The sequence below is a fragment of the Giraffa tippelskirchi genome, chromosome 10, assembly GCF_054371585.1.
Source record: "Giraffa tippelskirchi isolate mGirTip1 chromosome 10, T2T-mGirTip1v1.2.pri, whole genome shotgun sequence".
NCBI classification, from domain to species: Eukaryota; Metazoa; Chordata; class Mammalia; order Artiodactyla; family Giraffidae; genus Giraffa; species Giraffa tippelskirchi.
The window spans coordinates 41,904,391-41,925,754 of NC_137284.1; the positions used below are offsets into that span (position 1 = coordinate 41,904,391).

General features: G+C 40.5%; 1 protein-coding gene and 1 long non-coding RNA gene across 2 annotated transcripts; both read left to right on the forward strand.

Moving 5' to 3' along the window:
* Positions 1–355: 355 nt before the first annotated feature.
* On the forward strand, positions 356–5,819 carry LOC145523320 (tripartite motif-containing protein 64-like). The gene is made up of 6 exons (XM_081533364.1): positions 356–766; positions 1,259–1,354; positions 2,296–2,539; positions 3,345–3,354; positions 4,637–4,734; positions 5,320–5,819. Exons 1-6 carry the CDS (start codon positions 356–358, stop codon positions 5,817–5,819), a joined length of 1,359 nt encoding a protein of 452 aa, XP_081389490.1.
* Positions 5,820–12,881: 7,062 nt separating this feature from the next.
* LOC145523328 (uncharacterized) lies at positions 12,882–18,271 on the forward strand. Its single transcript, XR_014066489.1, has 3 exons — positions 12,882–15,051; positions 15,735–15,756; positions 17,613–18,271. It is a non-coding gene; the product is annotated as an uncharacterized LOC145523328 (long non-coding RNA).
* The last annotated feature ends 3,093 nt before the right edge of the window (positions 18,272–21,364 follow it).

The following is a 21,364-nucleotide window of genomic DNA, read 5'->3' on the forward strand; positions in this document are numbered from 1 at the left end:
GGGAAGTCTAGGTGGCAATAGTGGTAAAGATCCCACCTGGCAATCCAGGACACTTGAGAGACATGGGTTCAATCCGTGGTAGCAAACATTCCCTGGAGGCGGGCACAGCAACCTACTCCAGTATTCTTGCCTTGAGAATCCCATGAACAGAGCTTGGTGGGCTACAGTCCATAGCATCACAAAGAGTTGGACATGACTGAGCAACTAAGCACTGAGGTTTGTGTTGGGGTTTAGCAAATATGGAAATTAGAGAGCTCAAGACAGGACTGTGCCAAAGGCTTTATTTACCCTGATCAGGGCAGAAGAAAGACTTTCTCTCTTACCATTTCTATTCCTGTCTTTAATTTTTAGAAACATGGATTCAGACACACTGCAGGTCCTCCAGAGTGAACTCACCTGCTCCATCTGCATGGACTGCTTCCTGGACCCCGTCACCATAGACTGTGGGCACAGCTTCTGCCGTCCCTGTCTGAGCCTTTGCTGGGAAGAAGGCCAGACTTCAAGGAGCTGCCCTGAGTGCAGGGGAGTAGCAGAGAGGCCTGATTTCAAAACCAATATTGTCCTCAAGAGGCTGGCTTCCCTTGCCAGACAGGCCAGAGCCGACCACGACCACAGCTCTGAGGAGCAGATCTGTGTGACACACCAGGAAGCCAAAGGCCTCTTCTGTGAGGCTGAGCAGAGCCTGCTGTGTGGGCCCTGCTCTGAACGCCCCGAGCACGCAGCTCACAGCCACAGTCCGATACACAGGGCTGCTGAGGAGTCCCGGGTAGGTGATGCCTCTAGAGCAGTTTGGAATCTAGAGGCTCCTAAGTCAGAGAGGAAGACGAGGATGCTATGACAGTGATGGGATGGAGATAGTGGAGGTGGGATTTCTGAATGTGGATCCTCACATATGATGTGTCCTCTCAGTGTTGTTGTCCAATTGTCCACACGTGTGGAAATGCAGCATCGCGGGGTGGGTGGCACCAGGGCCACAGGCTTCTGATGTGAGCTTGAGGCTTTCCTAATCAAGTTTCATACATATGTGAGTCTCAATTTCTTAGGGGTTGGATTTCATGATCTGTGACATTTCCCCAGTTCTGTAGCATACACTTTGTCACTATCATCTTGGTGTTTGATTCAGATTAATGTGGGAAAATCTGACCTCAGCATTCTAACTCAAGGTTTCTGTGTAACCAACAAGTACCTTTGTTCATGAACAAGGGGATGAAATTTACAGTTTCATCTTCTGTGATTAAATCCTCTGGGTATTTTGCAGGAGAAACTTCTAAAGAGAATGGGCTCTTTATGGAAAATCACAGAAGAAATGCAAATCATTCTGAACCAGGAAGCTAAAAAAACTCGGTCATTTAAGGTAAGAATAAAAATGCTCCTATTTATTTCTATAGATAGTGATATATTTCTAGCTTTTAGGTCTATGTACATTCCCATTAAAGGATATTGATCTCTTTCCTTGAAAAGGCGTGGTTTCAGATGACCTATCAATAATCACAATTGGAACAGGCCAATACATGCTAGTTCAAGGAATGCTAGCACATGGAAAACCTCGGCATGAAAAGTGTTCCTAGGCCAAATTTTGAGGATTTGAATAAAACTCAGAAATGAAGTATAAGACAATACTGCACTAAGTGTTACTCTGTAGTAGGGGAGAGGAATATAGAAGTACCTAGAGGGAAAATTAAAGGAGAAGGACATGGCAACCCACTCCAGTATTCTTGCCTAGAGAATCCCATGGACAGAGGAGCCTGGTGGGCTGCTGTCCATGGGGTCGCACAGAGTTGGACACAACTGAAGTAACTTAGTATGCGTGCATTCATTGGAGAAGGAAATGGCAACCCACTCCAGTATTCTTGCCTGGAGAATCCCAGGGACGGTGGAGCCTGGTGGGCTGCCATCTGTGGAGTTGCACAGAGTTGGACACGACTGAAACGACTTAGTAGTAGCAGAGGGAAAATATAGCATCTTTTAAAACTATACAAAATGGGGTTTACCCCATGAAAGAATATTTAGAAAAATCAGGGCAAGGAACAAGAGAAAAACATGATCTAAATTAAAGAGGAAATAATTGATAGAGTAAGAACCCTGAAGAATCCTTCTAAGGGGAGAGCTTGGGACCCCTCAGATGGCTTGGTTCAAACAGGGAAAGAGACTAGGAACTCAGAGAAACTGTGGACAGGAAGGTACTTGAGGCCAACAGTTTGTCAAGAGCTTTCTTGATGACATCAAGGAAATAAAATTTGAAGTTTTCTTTTGAATGTGAGCATAAGCAATACTTCGAATCCACCATCCCCACAGGACTATGTGGCCTTAAGGAAGGAGATGATAACAGCTGAATATCAGAGGATGCTTCTGTTGCTCCGGGAGGAGGAGCAACTGCATCTGGAGGCCCTGGAGAAAGAAGCCAAGGAGATTTGTGAACAACTCAAGGAGAGTGTGTTCAGAATGACTCAGTACAGAGAACGTCTGAGAGAAATGTATAGAGAGCTGACTGGGATGTGCCGCAAGCCAGACACGGAGCTGCTCCAGGTGAGAAAGGAGGGTCCGTCCTCAGAGAGTGAAACACTCTTCTAGACGAGTTGCTCTGACTGTGAAATATTACCTCACATATGGTTACTCTCGGCTGAGGGATGGTGCTCCTTGACCCCCATTATTGTATTTGTCCAGTCCCCTAGTTCAACATATTCTGGTAATCTTTGGAAGGGTTTTGTCCATTTCTTAGCTAAAATAGGACTATATTTTTTCAGTGTGATCAGGAGTACTATCCAGACAGATGATCTAAAATCAGCAAAATCCTGTGACCAGTGGAAAGTTAACTTTGTTGGAGTAAATCTCAGTATGTGTTCCCCTAAACCTTTGTCACTCCCCATTATCCCAAATTTTCCAGAAACACTGAAGTTTCACCTGTTCTCTAGGCAAGGTTGTTACAACCAGTCATCAATTTCACTCTATAATTAAATACTGTCCCCTGTTTTCGCTATTGCTTTGTTAAATGGTGAGCTCTGTCCTTGAGAACAGCACTGGCAGTGGGTGATCCTGGAATCCTAGATGTCACCTCATCATTACGCAGACTCTTCTGACCTCCTTCCTTCCATAATGTGCCCTGAGGAAGCCCCCCATGTTTTAACTTAGGCTGTGTTATTTGGATGCCTTCTGAGTATTCCTTAGAAGATAATTTAAAAAACAATATCTTATTGAATAAAGAATAGAGAAGAAGATGCAAAACGACAGAAGTCTCATGATTAACATGATCTTTGTTTTTCTTTGCAGGTCTTGGCAAATATATTGGAAATGTGAGTATACACTAATTGTTTATTTCTGGAAAAGCTGGTCTCTTTTTGATGAAGTAGATGCACGGTACCATGGGAGAGTGTTTTCAGGTCCTCCTCAACATTTAAATTCTAGGATGCAGGATTCCTTATACAAAATGCCATAGTATTTGCAGTTAACTTACAAGCATACTGCCAGATACTTTGTCATCTCTAGATGACTTATAACAACTAACACATACAATGTAAATTAAATGCATTGTAAAAAGTTCCCTGGTATATGGCATTTTCAAGTTTTACTTTCTGGAATTTTTTTTCTGAATATTTTCCATTCAGAACCAGGAGTAAAGATGGGAGACTGGATAGACTGGGAATCTGGGGTTGACATATATACACTGCTGTATTTAAAATATATTTAAAATCATTGGTCCAAGAAGTATCTTCCATGAAATAAATAAATGTGTAAATAAACAAGTCCATAAACAAGTAACTGAGAATTTATAAATCGAATCCATGTGTAAATCCATAGGTGCAGCACCCTCATATATGGATGACCAATATTGTCTTTTTGGCTATTTTATATTTTATTTCAAAAGAATTTCAATCCTTGGCCTCAGAAGTTTTCTTTTCATTTGGCTGAAATCAAATATACCTGAAAACATTCTGACATTCTGGGCTTTATTTTACCCACTCACCCCATCCTTTCCATCCTCACCAAATTAAACTTAGCGAAGGGATTTTCTAAGATATCACAGAGGAAGCACCTATGCTAATGAGTTGGAAAGTGGAAAAGGCCTGAAAGAGGCAAATTCCCTAAGAATTTGTTCTGAGGAGTAGCAGTGACTCAGCTTGTTCCATCATTGAAAGCTCCCTTGTAGGCAGAACCTCAGAGGGAGTGGCTTTCTGCTGCCCACTGAGGAGGTAGACTTTTTGGACCAAAATAACCAGGTAGGAATTGGAGTCCCTTGCTGGGCTGACAAGAGCAAACAGGTCTGGCTCAATGAACTCTTCCTTGTAGACACTGAATGTATCCTTGATGACTACTTACTGACTGAAGTCCCAAAGGCTTAGCCGGAATTTTCTGTCTGTAAAATGCCCTCTATATGGAATAGAGGAAGGGAATGAGGTTCAATGAGTTGAAAACTGGAATAATATCTGAAAACAATGGGGACGTTGAAATTTGATATAATTTATATTTAGGAAAAAAATCTGGCAATGTTTTTATATTCCAAACTGTGTAGAATATATTATATATGCAATTAACCAAAAATAGAATTCTAACAAAATTTCCTGGGTTAAAAACTGCTTTTTTTGTAATGGTCATGTGATTGCCCTTTGGCCTTGACATGTCTGTATGTCATTTGTTACAGGACTGACTTGGCAGAGATGCAGAAGCCTCAGCCAGTGAACCCAGAGCTCACTTGCTGGCCTGTCACTGGACTCCTAGACACGCTGAACAACTTCAGAGGTAAGGGTCAGCCTGTGGTGATCAGGACTATGCTTCATTAGAGATTTCTAGGAAGGAGCCTCCTTTTAATGTTATTTTATTTTTATCCGAAATGATGATACTATATGACTTTCACAAAGTTGTTACATCTTTTCTGCCTGTATATTTGGATTGCAAAGATAAGGGCTGCACTTTCCAACCTATAATTTAATGAAAATGCAAAGTCATATACATATATTTAATTACATCTGACATAGAACAAAAGAGAGCAATCAAGTTGCTCATATGGTTATAAAGAAATAGAATATTCAGTTTTCAGAGTGATCATCAAGAGACTGATATTAAATCAGACTTCATGCAGTTCATGATATATCTGTCTTTTCCTTTTTTGATATGATTTAAGGTGTTTCTATATGCCATATATATAGTAGTAACTCTTCCTCTTCATAGAAGGGCAGTCTGAACTCACTTCTCTGTCTTTGCTTTGGGTTTCCTTGGAGGAGGGAAAATGAAAAAAAAAATCTCAGTGGGTAGGGAACCTCTGCCTTCTGCCTCTGACAGACATGGAAATCCCACTTGCTAACCTGATTTCTGCTCTTTCTGCAGTGGATAACATTCTGAGTCAGACAATGACCATTCACCACATGAGCCTTTCTGAGGATGGCGATGATGCAAGTGTGATGTTCAGAGATGAGCACCACGGCGCGTCCAGACAGCCTCAGGTTGTGGAGAGTGTCGTGTCCTGGGGAGCTCAGGACTTCACCTCCGGGAGGCATTACTGGGAGCTGGATGTGATGCACTCCTCCAGCTGGATTCTGGGCATCTGCAAAGATATCTTGATAACCGATACTAATATCAGTATTTATTCTGAAGAAGCATGTGTTCTGTTTTCCAAGAAGGTGAACAATCATTATAGTCTCTTCACCAATGCCCCACCCTACATTCAGTATGTGAAAAGGCCTCTGGGTAGAATTGGGGTGTTTCTGGATTATGACAATGGAACTGTGAGCTTCTATGATGTTTGCAGAGGATCCCTCATATACAGTTTCCTTCCTTCCCCTTTTTCCTTCCCTCTGAAGCCTTTCCTTTGTCTTAGGTCTCCATGAATTGTCAAATTCTGTGACCATTATTTTTACTTCTCTGAGGTAATTGTTTTCCACAACCTCATGTGAGGCCATAGGATAATCCCTGACTATCTCTGCGCACATTGTAATTTAATGAAACATAGTGACTGTATGTTTATATAAAATGGCATCCCTATGTTGAATGTATAAGTTTGTTAATTTTTCTTCTAATAAAAATTTATTATGGAGTATTTCATAGAATATAATTAATTGCTTTTCTCTTTTAAATAATAGTTCTATTAACATAAAAGTTACATACCATAACGATTACCCCATTTAAAGTACATAATTCAGTGTTTTTTAGTAATATACAAAAATTTGTGAAACAAGAACTCTCTAATTTCAGAACATATCCATCACTCCAAAAAGAAATCAATGCACCTATTTACTCCCCATATCCCTTCCCCCGTCTCGTCACCCCCTTAATCCAGTTTTATTTTTCATGAATTTTTCTATTATATAGTTTCAATTAAATGGGTTCACACAACTTATGACTTTTTATATCTGGTTACTTTCACTTAATGCTTCAAAGTTCATCTACATTGTAAGCAGTGTGTTTTACTTGCATAAATGAACCAGACTGGGGTGCAGGAATGAAGTGGTATACTTATTTATATCAGGTTAGTAAACAAAAGGAATGGTGCTTATGTATAGTTCAAATCATGGTGAAACTTGTCATATCCACGCATCGGGGGCTTCTTGGGCTTTCCATGGAATTATATAAATCTTTTGACCTAGCAACATCATCTCTAGCATTCTTTTCAATAGAAATTATAACAAACAAAGATACATGGACCAAAGAATGTATTGTATAGCATTTTCAATAACTAAATCAGTAAATAGAAAATAAGTCAAAATTTCTGAAATGCAGGATATCATTGAACAAAATATGCTACATATTAAACTATGTATGGAGAAGGCAATGGCAACCCACTCCAGTACTCTTGCCTGGAAAATCCCATGGACGGAGGGGCCTGGTGGGCTGCAGTCCAGGGGATCGCTAAGAGTCGAACACAACTGAGCGACTTCACTTTCAATTTTCACTTTCATGCATTGGAGAAGGAAATGGCAACCCACTCCAGTGTTCTTGCCTGGAGAATCCCAGGGACGGGGGAGCCTGGTGGGCTGCCATCTATGGAGTCACACAGAGTCAGGCACGACTGAAGCGACTTAGCAGCAGAAGCAGCAAACTGTGTAAGTGACGATAGTTTGCACTTAGTCTATGATCTCTTGTATATTTTTTAGCTAGTTAATATTCTAAAACAGTTGACTCTATATGACAGCAAAAAATACTGAAAAACAGTTCACCATACTGAATGTTATAAGGTTAAAAATAGAAATCCACTGAAATCAGTCAAGTTAACAAACAGTAATCTTAGTGGACAAAATTTTAGTTTCTTTCTCTTGCATTCAGAAATGTGTATGATCAGATATGATCAACTTATTGAGTTCCAGACTATCTACCTAGTACACTTACTCAGTGTGGTCTTCATAATAAACTTATAATGGAACACGGAGGTATTCTTGTATTTGATAAATTCTTTGGCATATAAACTCACAATGACTTTGTGACATGCCAACTTGGCAGGGCTACATGACAAAGGGGAAGTGAGGGCAGCAGCCAAGTTGAAACATGCCCACAGGGTCGTGCAGTCTGTGATTATTCACAGAAGCACTAAACTAATCCAAGGGCTATCGTGAAGGGAGTTTGCAGACATAAGTCTCTCATCCTGATTCTAAACTAGAGAGCTTACACTAACTTATCTTCCTAGCTGCTGTCTGAGCAGCTGACTTTTTTTAAGTATATTTTTAATTGGAGGATGTATATATATATATATATATATATGTATATATATATATATATATATATATATATATATGTATATATATATATATATATATATATATATATGTATATATATGTATCCCTTCTCCCTTAAGCCTCATTCCCACCCACTCCACAGCAGGGGCAGACTTTTAATTGAACATGTACTTACAGGCCTAATGTCATCCACTTCTGAGAACTCTGGGCTAACACTGTCATCAAACTCTTCCACTGAGGAGATCCGGAGTACCCGTGTCTTCCAAAGAGGAAACTATACACTTGTGTCTGGTGCCCTGATTTTTCTGACTGCTGCAATTTGTAAATACAGAAAAACAGAGAAATAATATAAGATCACTTTTATGTCAGCATTCCGAAAAACACTTTATGACTAATTGGAACACAAAATATTATTGTAGAAATTAACCTATACTGCCATACTTCACTTATCAAAGAAGGGTGCTAGGGAAATTGGTTAAGAATTGAAAAATAATGACCTTGGGGATGCTTATAACAATTGTGGGCCCCCATAAGACAGTGGTTGTGCTTTTGCAATTCAAGATCATTTTCATTTTTTAAAAACTTTTTATTTTGCATTGAAGTATAGCCGATTAACAAACAATGTCGTGAGTTTCCAGTGAACGGCAAAGAGATTCAGCCATACATATATATGTATCCATTGTCCCACAAACCCTCTTCCTATCCAGGTTGCCACATATCATTGAGCAGGGTTCCATATAGTAGGTCTTTGTTGGTTATCCATTTTAAATACGGCAGTGTGTACCTGTCCATCCCAAACTCCCTGATTATCCCTCTTCCTCCCATTCTTCCCCCTGACATCCATAAGTTCATTCTCTAAGTCTATGAATCTTCAAGATCATTTTTATTTTTTTTTTATTTTTTATTTTTTTTTATAAATTTATTTATTTTAGTTGGGGGCTAATTACTTTACAATATTGTAATAGTTTTTGCCATACATTGACATGAATCAGCCATGGGTTTACATGTGTTCCCCTTCCTGGACCCCCCACCCACCTCCCTCCCCATCCCATCCTTCTGGATCATCCCATTGCCCCGGCCCTGAGCCCTTGTCACATGCATCGAACATGGAATGGTGTTCTGTTTCACATATGATAATATACATGTTTCAATGCTATTCTCCCAGAACGTCCCACCCTCACCTTCTCCCTCAGAGTCCATAAAATTGTTCCATGCATCTGTGTCTCTTATTCTGTCTCGCATATAGATCATTCAAGATCATTTTTAAATGCACATTCATAAACATTTAGGAGCATCGACGCCTTGCCTGCATGCATGTTCAGTCATTTCAGTTGTGTCCGACTCTTTGTGACCCTATGGGCTATAGCCCTCCAGACTCCTTGGTCCATAGAATTCTCCCAGCAAGAATACTGGAGTGGGTTGCCATTTCCTTCTCCAGTGGATCTTCCTGACCCAGGGGCCAAATCCGTGTCTCCTGTGTCCCCTGCATTGCAGGTGGATTCTTTGCTACTGAGCCACCTGGGAAGCCATCAACTCCTTAAAATGTATATAAATAGTACAGGTATCTTGAAAGAGTTAAAAGCAGGGTCCTGATTCCCACTCTTTCCAAAAATTCTGCATTCTCCAGCTGATTGTCCAGTGGGAAATATATCAGGAAAGAAAAGTGAGGATATGTGTTATTTCTTCAAAATATGTCTTTGTCCTAATTTTCCCACCGTGGTCACTAATGTTTCTGTTTTGTTCCAAAGCAACCTTTTAATGTCATTGGCCTGAAGATGTGTCTGAGCTGGGGCCTTTCTCTACTGTCTCACATGAGCTGGGTGGGGAGCACAAGACAGAAAGCCCTGTCTTATTGTTGCTGGGGGGCACTGGGGGGCTCGATCTGGAGTGTGAGGGTGAGGGGCAAGAGATGTTTCCATTCTGGAGTGGTGACCACCGGAGTGCTTACCTTAAAGTGTTCATCAATCAATTGATAATCAATTGTTCTCCACGACAGAACATATTTAAATTAACCTCAAGAAACAGATTTCCAAGTTTTCCAAGGCATTAGCTAAACTCTCTAAGTGATGAAATAATCTTTCCAACTTTTTTGGTAAGTTAAAAATAAAAATGATTAATATTCAGAAAGTCACATATCAATATATTTCAGGGTGGGTTTGTAGTACAGTCAGTGACTCTTGATGAGAGGATGTTTACAGAGACATGTTTATGAAGATAAGCCAAGGTGTTAAAGCAATCTTATCTTGTTTCAGGGAATCTCATCATCAGTATTAACCCCAATGGAAGACTGATGAAATACAATCATTTGGAACCAATGGGTGGGGTTCAGAGATTCAGTATAAAGAGACTCCAGGAGCCAAAGTTTTCTCCAGTACTGAGAGGGAGTGTCTGGAGCTCACCTGGATGTTGAGACTTCGGAAAGCTATCACGACCATATTGGAACTCTTGATCCCTAAGCCAACTTTACATTATTCTCCAGGGTGAACTGTTTCTACATCTCCTTAGATGAGTACACAGAGCAGCTCCTGGGACTCTCTTGAGGAAGGGGAAAAACACACACACAATTTACTAATTTTAACAGAAAACTGAGGCTGTTTCATTGAAGTAACTGTGTGTGCCAACTTAGTAAAATTATTGTATTTTTACGTTGTCTAAATGGCATACATGTTGGAATTAATGGTGATTACTTTTAGTTCTCTAATTTCGTTCATCTCTTAGTTATTCTTATGCATTACGAGGACTCAGAAAATGGTATAGATCCTAAAAATAATTTTTAGAGCTATTTATCTCCATCTGTAATACCTACAACGGTCTACTTTAAAAATGGGAGTGTGCCTGTATACACAGGAGAGGTAATATTGTCCACTATTGTATTCTATTCAACTAGGAAAGGAATGCAATAATTTGAGAAAAATATTATTTTAAAGTGAAGTAACTGTTTTCTCTTCAGAAATGTGAGTTTTTATGGCTTAAATTTTAAAGAAACTAGGAAATAATTTAGCATGCAGAAAAGTGACACAAGATGTCTGAGGAATTTCTGTACTTAAATAGTACAGACACGAGGATAAGATATTTTAGCAAAGTCAATTGTAAAGAGTATGATTTGCTTTTTGGTGCTGATTACGGCAACCCACTCCAGTACTCTTTTTTTTTTTTTAAATAAATTTATTTATTTTAGTTGGGGTCTAATTACTTTACAATATTGTAGTAGTTTTTGCCATACATTGACATGAATCAGCCATGAGTTTACATGTGTTCCCCTTCCTGGACCCCCCTCCCACCTCCCTCCCCATCCCATCCCTCTTGCCTGGAAAATCTCATGGACGGAGGAGCCTGGTAGGCTGCAGTCCATGGAGTCGCTAAGAGTCAGACACGACTGAGTGACTGCACTTTCACTTTTCACTTTCATGCATTTGAGAAGGAAATGGCAATCCACTCCAGTGTTCTTGCCTGGAGAATCCCAGGGATGGGCGAGCCTGGTGGGCTGCCGTCTATGGGGTCGCACAGAGTCGGACACGACTGAAGCGACTTAGCAGCAGCAGCAGCAGCATCACCATTACATGCCAACTGCACTTTACCACAAGATGAAAGGGGTGTCTGATAATAGTTTTAAAGACTTGGAAGATATAACCCTATGGTTTCATTTTTGGTTTGATTAATGAGTTATGATACAGATTAAACAAGAAGGCAAAGGCAACCAATCAGTATATGGAATTACTATACGTTACAATTCATGAAGGGCTTCCCTGGTGGCTCAGAGGTAAAGAATCTGCCTGCAATGCAGGAGACCTGGGTTCAATCCCTGGGTCTGGCAGATTCCATGGAGGAAGGTACAGCCACCCACTGCAGTATTCTTGTCTGGAGAATCCTGGTGGGCTACAGTCCACAGGGACCCAAAGAGTCAGACACGACTGAAGCAACTGAGCATGTATGCACACACAATTAAATACAATTAGTTTATGTCAGTAGTTCCTGTTACATAGGATCCTATTTGACAAAATTTAGTTTCATCTTCATTAACTCTGAATGTATTCAGAAAGTGTTTTGGAGAGAAAAAAAGTGATTGTGGATGTGAATTTAAATTGAGACAAAACAAAGACATCCAATCACAGGAATACTGACAATCACAGGAAATCATAAAATACAAGCTTATTCAAGTATCTTGTGCTAAATCAATGACTGGCACAGAGTATTGTGATTGATTGTTTAGGGCAGTCAAGACCCATAACAAAGAGCTATAAATTAGGTCAAACTCCTGAAGCTCATGCTACTTAGAGGAAAATAAGACCGCAACAAAATTAAGGTTCTCCTCTAGGTAGAGGAAACGGGGGCAGTAAGTAGATAGCGTTTGTTTGGCAGTCGAGAAAATTTCCTGCAGCTCTTGAGAGCTCTCTTTGTGTCTCAGTTTTCCATTTGTGTCAAAGCAAACCCCAGTCTCTTCTGTTCCCACAGTTGAGTCATCCCCCAAGTCTAATTTGCTTGTTCCTTTATATCTGTGGGAAAGAGGAATAAACTCCTGATGTTTTTCCCTCAGGAAAATGGACTCAGAAATCCCAGAAGCCTTCCAGAAGGAGCTCCCCTGCCTCATCTGCCTGAATTTCCCTCTAGACCCGTCACCACAGGCGGTGAGCACAGCTTCTGTAGGTCCTGTCTTCGTCTTTTCTGGGAATAAGCCAAAGTCCCTGCCAGTTGTCTGGTGTGCAAACAGCGATCAGAACAGACAAACCTCAAAACCAATTTTCTTCTGAAGAATCTGCTGTCCACTGTCAGAAAAGCCAATCTCAGGCAGTTCCTGAAGTGTGAGGAACACCTGTGTGGGACCCACAAGCAGACAAAGATGGTCTTCTGTGAAGCCAAGAGCTTGCTCTGTTTGGTCTGCTCTCAACAGGAGCACAAGACTCATTGTCCCGCTGAAGAGGCTGCTGAGGAATCCTGGGTGAGTGATGCCTCTGAGAGCACTTAGGAAGCTTGGGAGTGGTACACCTAAGAGACTAAAAGGATATTATGATCATGATGATGATTAAAACTTCTCTTTACTGAGTGCCAGTACAAATCTAGTTAGCAGTGATAAAGTTGTGAAGAGAATGCCATGACACACCTGCCTTTATGGAACTTGTATCCACTGGCTTGGTTATGAAGTCAATTTGTTGTAAAATTATGTCTGACTCTTTGTGACCTCACGGACTGTAGCCTACCCGGCTCCTCAGTCCATGGCATTTCCCAGGCAAGAATACTGGAGTGGGTTGCCATTTCCTTCTCCAGGGGATTTTCCTGACCCAGGAGTTGAACCCACATCTCCTGCATTGGCAAGTGGATTCTTTACTGCTGAGCCCCCAGGAAGCCACCATGATTATTTGGATGACACATTATTATGCTCAAGGCTCCGTAAAGCCTTCATTTTGAGAAAAAGTCTCTGACTCCAAAATCTACAAGCGTAAAAAGTCTTTTCCATTGGAACCTGCTTTCCTAACCCTGGACAAAGAAGGTAGATACAGTACTGTTGGAATTAACAGGGGACAAGCATGACTAGAATCAAACTCTGATACAAGATGCAACAGTATCTGAAAATTAGCTATCTTCAACAAAACTTTGTTCCTTTCCCTACAGGGATGATTCCTTGGGTGTGGTTCTGTGGTGTGAAATCTCCTGAAATTGATCATTAGTGAGGAAGAACAGGGAAATGTGGTGATCTGTTACTGCCTTGCTAGTCTTCCTCCAGTTCCTGTATCTGACATTCCCTAGTACACTCCCTCATTTGGGGCCTGAAACCTCAATATTTTCTGGTGCTAAAATTCAATTCTTTTCCAGGAGAAGCTGGCAAACCAAATGAGATCTTTATGGGAAAAGCTACAAGATGTTGAAAGAAACCTCAAAAAATATGGCGAAGGAACTGACGCTTGGGTGGTAAATAGGAGAATGCATTTCTCTTTGAAAAAGATCGAGGCAGACATGCTAGAAACTTGTCCCTTAATAGATTGAGGTGAAATAATCATGTGCTAAAAAATTCAGAGAATGGGTGGAACACTTTTAGAATAATATTCCATGTACCATTTCAACATACATTCCCAAGCCTCTTGGACTTTTTGGAATCTAATGGATCAGGAACTACAGCAAAAGATCCACAAGAAGAATGTGACACAAGTGCTGAGATGGAGGCACATGATGGGACGTGGACGGCTCCATACCCGTGATTCAGGATCTCAGGGGAAATTCCTCAGGTTTAAGATCAGTTCTAATTATGAAGATCAAGGGGGCATTTAAAAATTCATGGGTTATTTCAGGCACAGATTTCTGTATAATTCGTACATTCTAGGAAGTAAGGTACAGATTATTGAGAAACACAGGTATGTTCAACCTGATTAGTACATGAGCTCAGGTGGATACAAAGGAAATTGAACAGCAATTTAAGGGGTGTGACTATCATAGTGAAGAGTGACAGCTCACTATCTAGAGAGTACGCAGAAAATGTGACATGTTAAAGAAAAACCTCAGGAGGGAAAGGAATAAAGAGAAACAGATAAAGAATGAGAGAGTGAATTCATCAATACTGGGAAGGAACATGCAATGGAGTTAGGGTGAATGACCTTCTAAACAAGATGGGTAGGAGCCTGTGACCTTACAGACTCTGTTTGTAGAGAAAAAGAGGGCAGAAAGAAAGGACTGGGAGGATGAGCATCTGTTTGAGGGCAATAGATGAAAATCTGAAGATCTTTCCTTAGGATACCAACCCTGAGGGTAAAATGGAACATAGCTGCTCAGAGAGAAGTCAGGCTAAGGAGTTTGGGAGGTTTGAGATGAGACATCAGTTTACTTCTTAACATTGAAATCAGGATACTGCACATGATGCATGAATTACCCATAGATTTCAATTGCTTGCATGGGTCTTTCAGATTTGATAGGAGGCATATGAAAGAAATGACCCGTGTAAAGATTTTCTCCAGATGTTTCAGAAACATCTGTATGAAATGGATGGAAGTTACTTGAGAAAAGGGTGGGTTTGACTCTTGACTTAGTTAAAAACCATGAAAAATAAGTGAAGGAAAGAGGAATAAATTTGATTTCTGAGAAGAGGGAAGATATGAATTTAAGATGGACGTAGCTTCTTGGGAGACCGAATGAGTCAGAGCAAACTAAATGCTGTTGAAACTCCTCTCCCAACAGTTCTACGTGAAAGGATACGAAGACATGAGTAGGAAAACTTATGAGATGGTAACTCCAATTCTTCAAGAGGGAGAAAATTACTACAAAGGGCTTATTACAAAAGAAGGCCAAAAGATTTGTAAGCAAATCAGAAAGAGACAAAAGGAACTGAGTGGAAAGAAGACAGATCTCAAAGTAATATACAAAGAATTCAAGAAAATGTCCTATAAACCAAATGTGGAGCTGCTCCAGGTAAGGACCGAGGACTGAAAATGTATTATCTGAAGCTCACACCTTTGATGCCCATTAGATGGTACCAGGGGTCTATTTTTTCATCTCTTGCATCCTAAGGTGGGAGTCTCTCCTAGTGGGAAATATTATAGAGAAAGTGCGACCCATGCAAATCTTGACTGAGCAAGCTTTGCAGAATTGTGATGATGGAGATGCCTCAGGGAATATTCCCTTCTAAAAATCTCCTTTTGTGATTTGATTCTGTAAAAACCAGAAAGGAACAGCTTTTGTACTGCCATTCAATGTTTTGATCTCCAATTGGGCAATGGGAGAAATTTTAGATACATTCATAAATTTTCACCTCCTGTTGGAATATCCCAGGTTTGAGTTGCCTTTAGTTTGGGGCATATTAAACTTTTAGGACAAGCCCTAGGAAACATCAATTTACAGAGACCTGAGGGTTGTCCAATCACTACCCTTGTACTCTCTCTCTTCTTCTCCCTCCAAATTTCTTAATTTATCAAGAATTTGGATTCTCTCAACATGCTGTGCCAATTTCCTTTGGGGAGAAAAGAGACAATGGGTTTCCAGACTGTTTTCTCATGGTGGTGATAAGAACTTTTCTGAAGTTTTCCCAACCCAAATACTGGTTGGCTATTTATGAAGAAGTCTAGTCTTATGTTTCCTTATTTTATTTTTGACAGGAATTGGAGACAAACTGAAATGGTAAGTCTAATCTTGCGATGCTGATGATGGCACTGTGAGGGCTGTTTAAGAGATCAAGCTGCATTTAACAAAGGAAACACATAATGTGCCAGACAATACTACATTGCTTGTGTGTATATGTATCTGTGGGGCTTCCCAGGTGGCACTGGTGGTAAAGAACCCGCCTGCCGATGCAGGAGACACAAGAGATGCAGGTTCGATCCCTGAGTTGGGAAGATCCCCTGGAGGAGGGCATGGCAACCCACTCCAGTATTCTTGCCTGGAGAATCCCATGGACAGAGAAGCCTGGCGGGCTATAGTCCATAGGGTCACACAGAGTTGGACGCAACTTAACACGCACATATCCGTGTCTGTTTTGTTGAATATGATTTCCTGTTACACTTGAATCGAAGTAATTAAGGTATGTGTTGCCATGCCCAATGCAGACTTTTCCGAAAGGCCAGTTTTTACTGATTTAAATTTCAAGATCATAAACATGTCGAAGCTCAAGGACTAGTATTTCCAGGCATTAGGTGAGAAAGGTAAGTACCTCTGGGAAATGGGGGTGAAAACAGACCATGAGAAAAATGAGAAACAAATTTCCCAAGAATAGCCTGAGCCTATCCCATGCTTGTGGGGAAAAGGATTTAGATGAAGAATGTTGAGCTGAAGGATGCTGACTTACCGTAAAGGCTGTGTGTAAAAGCCCTGGGCAGCAGAAGGATGAACCGCATCTTCCTCTTACAGGCGTGAGTCCGCACAGCTGCGCGAGCCGCAGCCTCTGCTCCCAGAACTCCCTGCGCGCCCCACGGCCGGGCTAATGGACGGGCTCAGCCGCTTCCAGGGTGAGCATCGCCCACCGGTGTGTCTGCCCGGCAGGGTCCCTCAGAGATGGTTTCTGTAGACAGTCTTTCCCTCTTCATCTCTCAGCTTGTGCAGAACAGCCTGCAAAAGGCACGTACAGACATGTGCGGTCACAGAGTCACTAAAATCCTCTGTGGAATACACATAGGCTGGTGTAGGCACTGATGCGATTCATGCCTCATCAGTTACTTATAAATTTGAACAATCTGTATAATGAAGAAAAGGACATACTCCAAAAATGACTCCTGGATCCCTAGAAATATCATCACGTTCTATATCAGTTGTTCACTGAAACGGTTATTAATCCAGTTTCAGAGTTTAAGTGCAGTTACATAGAGAAAGTTTCTTAGCAATTGAATGTATGATATGTTTTCCCATTGATATAATCTGAAAAAACATATAAGCCTCAAAAAAGTATGGAAACCACAAGGAAACAAATGGTTGGTGGATGGGACCCAAAGAGCTCCATGATAAACCTCACCCTGGAGTGTGACCTTAGGCTGGAAATGCAGATCAAAAGCAGAAAAAAGCCTATAAGGAAATCACTTTTAAGAAGCCATACTTAGGTTTTGTTTCCTCAATGTCCATTTGCTAATTTAACGGAAATAGAAGAATGATCACCAATTCTCTATTCTACAATGTATTTTTTTTTTTCCCTTGAGCAGGAGTAATGGAGGTGGAGGTAAGATATATTGTCATGGTCTTGGAGATGATCAATGCCTGTTGTCCAGTCTTTTAGATGTAATTAAAAAATACCCAGCCAGAAGTAGACATGACCTCCCTATTGTTTATAATTTCTGAGTTTTTAAGCAGTTTTTTCCATGGTAACTAATAATCTATTTCCTTGGCAGATATCCTGGCAACGTTTGAATCCAATGTTTTCAAGTTAAAACTACATTTCTAATAACCTTAAGACTTTTCACCCAGTAAGACTCTAGATAAACCCTCTTATCTCATAGATTATTTTATTTTAATATTAATTTTGACTGGCATATTCTCTCATCTCTCCACAGTCAACTTTTCGTTCAATAATGAAGTAAGCAGTCAGCACATCAGGCTGTTTGATGATCTAAGAAGTCTGAAGAATGAACATGACAGCCTCCCAGTTTCTTTGGATGGTGGAACATCGAAGTGTTTTGCTGCATGGGGAGCCCAGAGCTTCACCTCTGGCAAACAGTACTGGGAGATGCTCATGGACAGCTCTTGGGACTGGGCTGTAGGCGTCTGTAAGGATTCCTAGATAAGGAAGGACGACGGCATAATGGACGAGTCCAACAGGGACAACTTTCTCCTTGTGTGTGTGAAGCAGGATGACCATTACCAACTCTGGACTACTGCCCCTACCACACCTCTGTACATAGAGAGACCTCTGGGCAGGGTTGGAGTGTTCCTTGATTGTGACAGTGGGAGTATTAGTTTCGTGGATGTTGCCAAGCTCTCTCTCCTTTGGAGGTATGATGATGGCGTGTGCACTTTCCCTGTCAGGCCCTTCATCTGCACTGGCCACAGGTGAGGAAGCTGTGTCACGGCCCAGACAGGATGCTCAGGACTCCTTCTCTGGGGGACCCCTTGTCCAGTGCTGCAAAAGAATACTTCATTGTCTTTAGGCTCTTTCTACTGTAATGGACCCTCCTTTTTACTGCTATGTTATAAAGCAGGTGTCAACTGCAAACTTTTGTTGGTTTCTACTATCATCTTGACAGTGAAATTTTCCCTTATAGCCATTTGTCTGGAATATATGAAATGGTTATTCACCTGTGATGTGAGCTTGCTGGATTCAACAAAATATGACCACGTGCTTCCCATTTCCTTCCCCCCAGGGCTTAAACAGCATGGAGAGACCTGGTCTCTAACCAGATCCAGGGAAGCCCCCAACCTTCTCCTCCTTCCTCACAAACTACTCTGTCCTACACATCTATTCACCCTCCGGGCGAAAACCGACTTGCAGGGAAATCTCCACTGATCCTGGAGACTGGGATTACCATTTCTTTCAGAGAATCCAAAATTAGCAGGTCCTTTTTTTCTACAATAATAAAAAGAAAATGCTTCATGAGGGGCACTGGACAAATCCTTGCCTGATTAAATTAATAAATAAATATTCATTATTGAAAAGGAGTTTTGCAGTAAAAGTTAGGGACTAGAGTCTAAAAGTTTAAGTTTTCAAGATTTGAAAGTGGATGTCAAAAATGAATTAGATTACACGCATTGAGCTTAAGTGTATTTGTATGTTGGAGGCTCTGTTAAGTATAGGTAAGTGTGGGGGTGATTGTGGGCATTGCAATCATACTGGTGGTATGTTATTCTTTTATATTATTTTAATTTAAGATTATCACCTGGGCATGCAGGATGGTATGGTATGGCAGGGAGCATGTCTGTTCCCATTTTCTGATCATACAATAGAGCACTTTTTTTTATTTAAATATTTTTGCCCCGCACTGAATTACATATTCACCATTGTATTTCTAACGCTAAAGATACTTTCTAAATATATATTGATAAGTTTTTCAATACTAGTTAGTTAAACTTACTCTCTAGCTCATGTTGAAATGTTGCCAAAACCAGCACTCAAGAAACCAAGCACCACACTCGTAGAGTTGGAGAACGCAGGTTTATTATGCTGGCCGGCCCAGAGGAGTTGACACTCGAAGCCCTGAGCCCCGAACAAAGGGGTTACAGAGTTTTTATAGACAGACTGTAGTGGGAAACACTAGCTGCTAATAGGCTGGTTTATTTATTGTTTTTAATATAAATTTATTTATTTTAATTGGAGGCTAATTACTTTACAATATTGTATTGGTTTTGCCATACATTGACATGAATCTGCCATGGGTGTACATGTGTTCCCCATCCTGAACCCCTGCCCAACTCCTTCCCCAACCCATCCTTCTGGGTCATCCCAGTGCACCAGCCCCGAGCACCCTGTATCATGCATCGAACCTGGACTGGTGATTCGTTTCACATATGATGATATACATGTTTCAATGCCTTTCTCCCAAATCATCCCACCCTCGCTCTCTCCCACAGAATCCAAAACACTGTTCTATACATCTGTGTCTCTTTTGCTGTCTTGCATACAGGGTTATCATTACCATCGTTCTAAATTCCGTATATATGTGTTATTATACTGTATTGCTGTTTTTCTTTCTGGCTTACTTCATTCTCTATAATAGGCTCCAGTTTCATCCACCTCATTAGAACTGATTCAAATGTATTTTTTTAATGGCTGAGTAATACTCATTGTGTATATGTACCACAGCTTTCTTATCCATTCATCTGATGATGGGCATCTAGGTTGCTTCCATGTCCTGGGTATTGTAAACAGAGCTGTGATGAACACTGGGGTACACATGTCTCTTTTAATTCTGGTTTCCTCAGTGTGCATGCCCAGCAGTGGGATCGCTGGGTCATATGGCAGTTCTATTCCCGGTTTTTTAAGGAATCTCCACACTGTTCTCCATAGTGGCTGTACTAGTTTGCATTCCCACCAACAGTGTAAGAGGGTTCCCTTTTCTCCACACCCTCTCCAGAATTTATTACTTATAGACTTTTGGATAGCAGCCATTCTGACAGGTGTGAAATGGTACCTCATTGTGGTTTTGATTTGCATTTCTCTGATAATGAGTGATGTTGAGCATCTTTTCATGTGTTTGTTAGCCATCTGTATGTCTTCTTTGGAGAAATGTCTGTTTAGTTCTTTGGCCCATTTTTTTTATTGGGTCGTTTATTTTTCTGGAATTGAGCTGCAGGAGTTGCTTCTATAGTTTTGAATATAGTAAAGTTGCAGGATGTAAAATCAACACACAGAAACCCCTTGCATTCCTATACACTAACAATGAGAAAACAGAAAGAGAAATTAAGGAAATAATTCCATTCACCATTGCAATGAAAAGAATAAAATACTTAGGAATATATCTACCTAAAGAAACAAAAGACCTATATACAGAAAACTATAAAACACTGGTGAAAGACATCAAAGACGACACTAATATATGGAGAAATAAACCACGTTCATGGATCGGAAGAATGAATATAGTGAAAATGAGTATACTACCCAAAGCAATCTATAGATTCAATGCAATCCCTATCAAGCTACCAACAGTATTTTTCACAGAGCTAGAACAAATAATTTCACAATTTGTATGGAAATACAAAAAATCTTGAATAGCCAAAGCCATCTTGAGAAAGAAGAATGGAACTGGAGGAATCAACCTGCCTGACTTCATTCTCTAATACAAAGCCACAGTCATCAAGACAGTATGGTACTGGCACAAAGACAGAAATATAGATCAATGGAACAAAATAGAAAGCCCAGAGATAAATCCATGCACCTATGGACACCTTAACTTTGACAAAGGAGGCAAGAATATACAATGGAGAAAAGACAATCTCTTTAACAAGTGGTGCTGCGAAAACTGGTCTACCACTTGTAAAAGAATGAAACGAACATTTTCTAACACCATACACAAAAATAAACTCAAAATGGATTAAAGATCTAAATTTAATACCAGAAACTATAAAACTCCTAGAGGAAAACATAGGCAAAACATCTCCGACATAAATCACAGCCGGATCCTCTATGACCCACCTCCCAGAATATTGAAAATAAAAGCAAAAATAAACAAACGGGACCTAATTAAAATTAAAAGCTTCTTCACAAAAAGGAAACTATAAGCAAGGTGAAAAGACAGCCTTCAGAATGGGAGAAAATAATAGCAAACGAAGCAGCTGACAAAGAATTAATCACAAAAATATACAAGCAACTCCT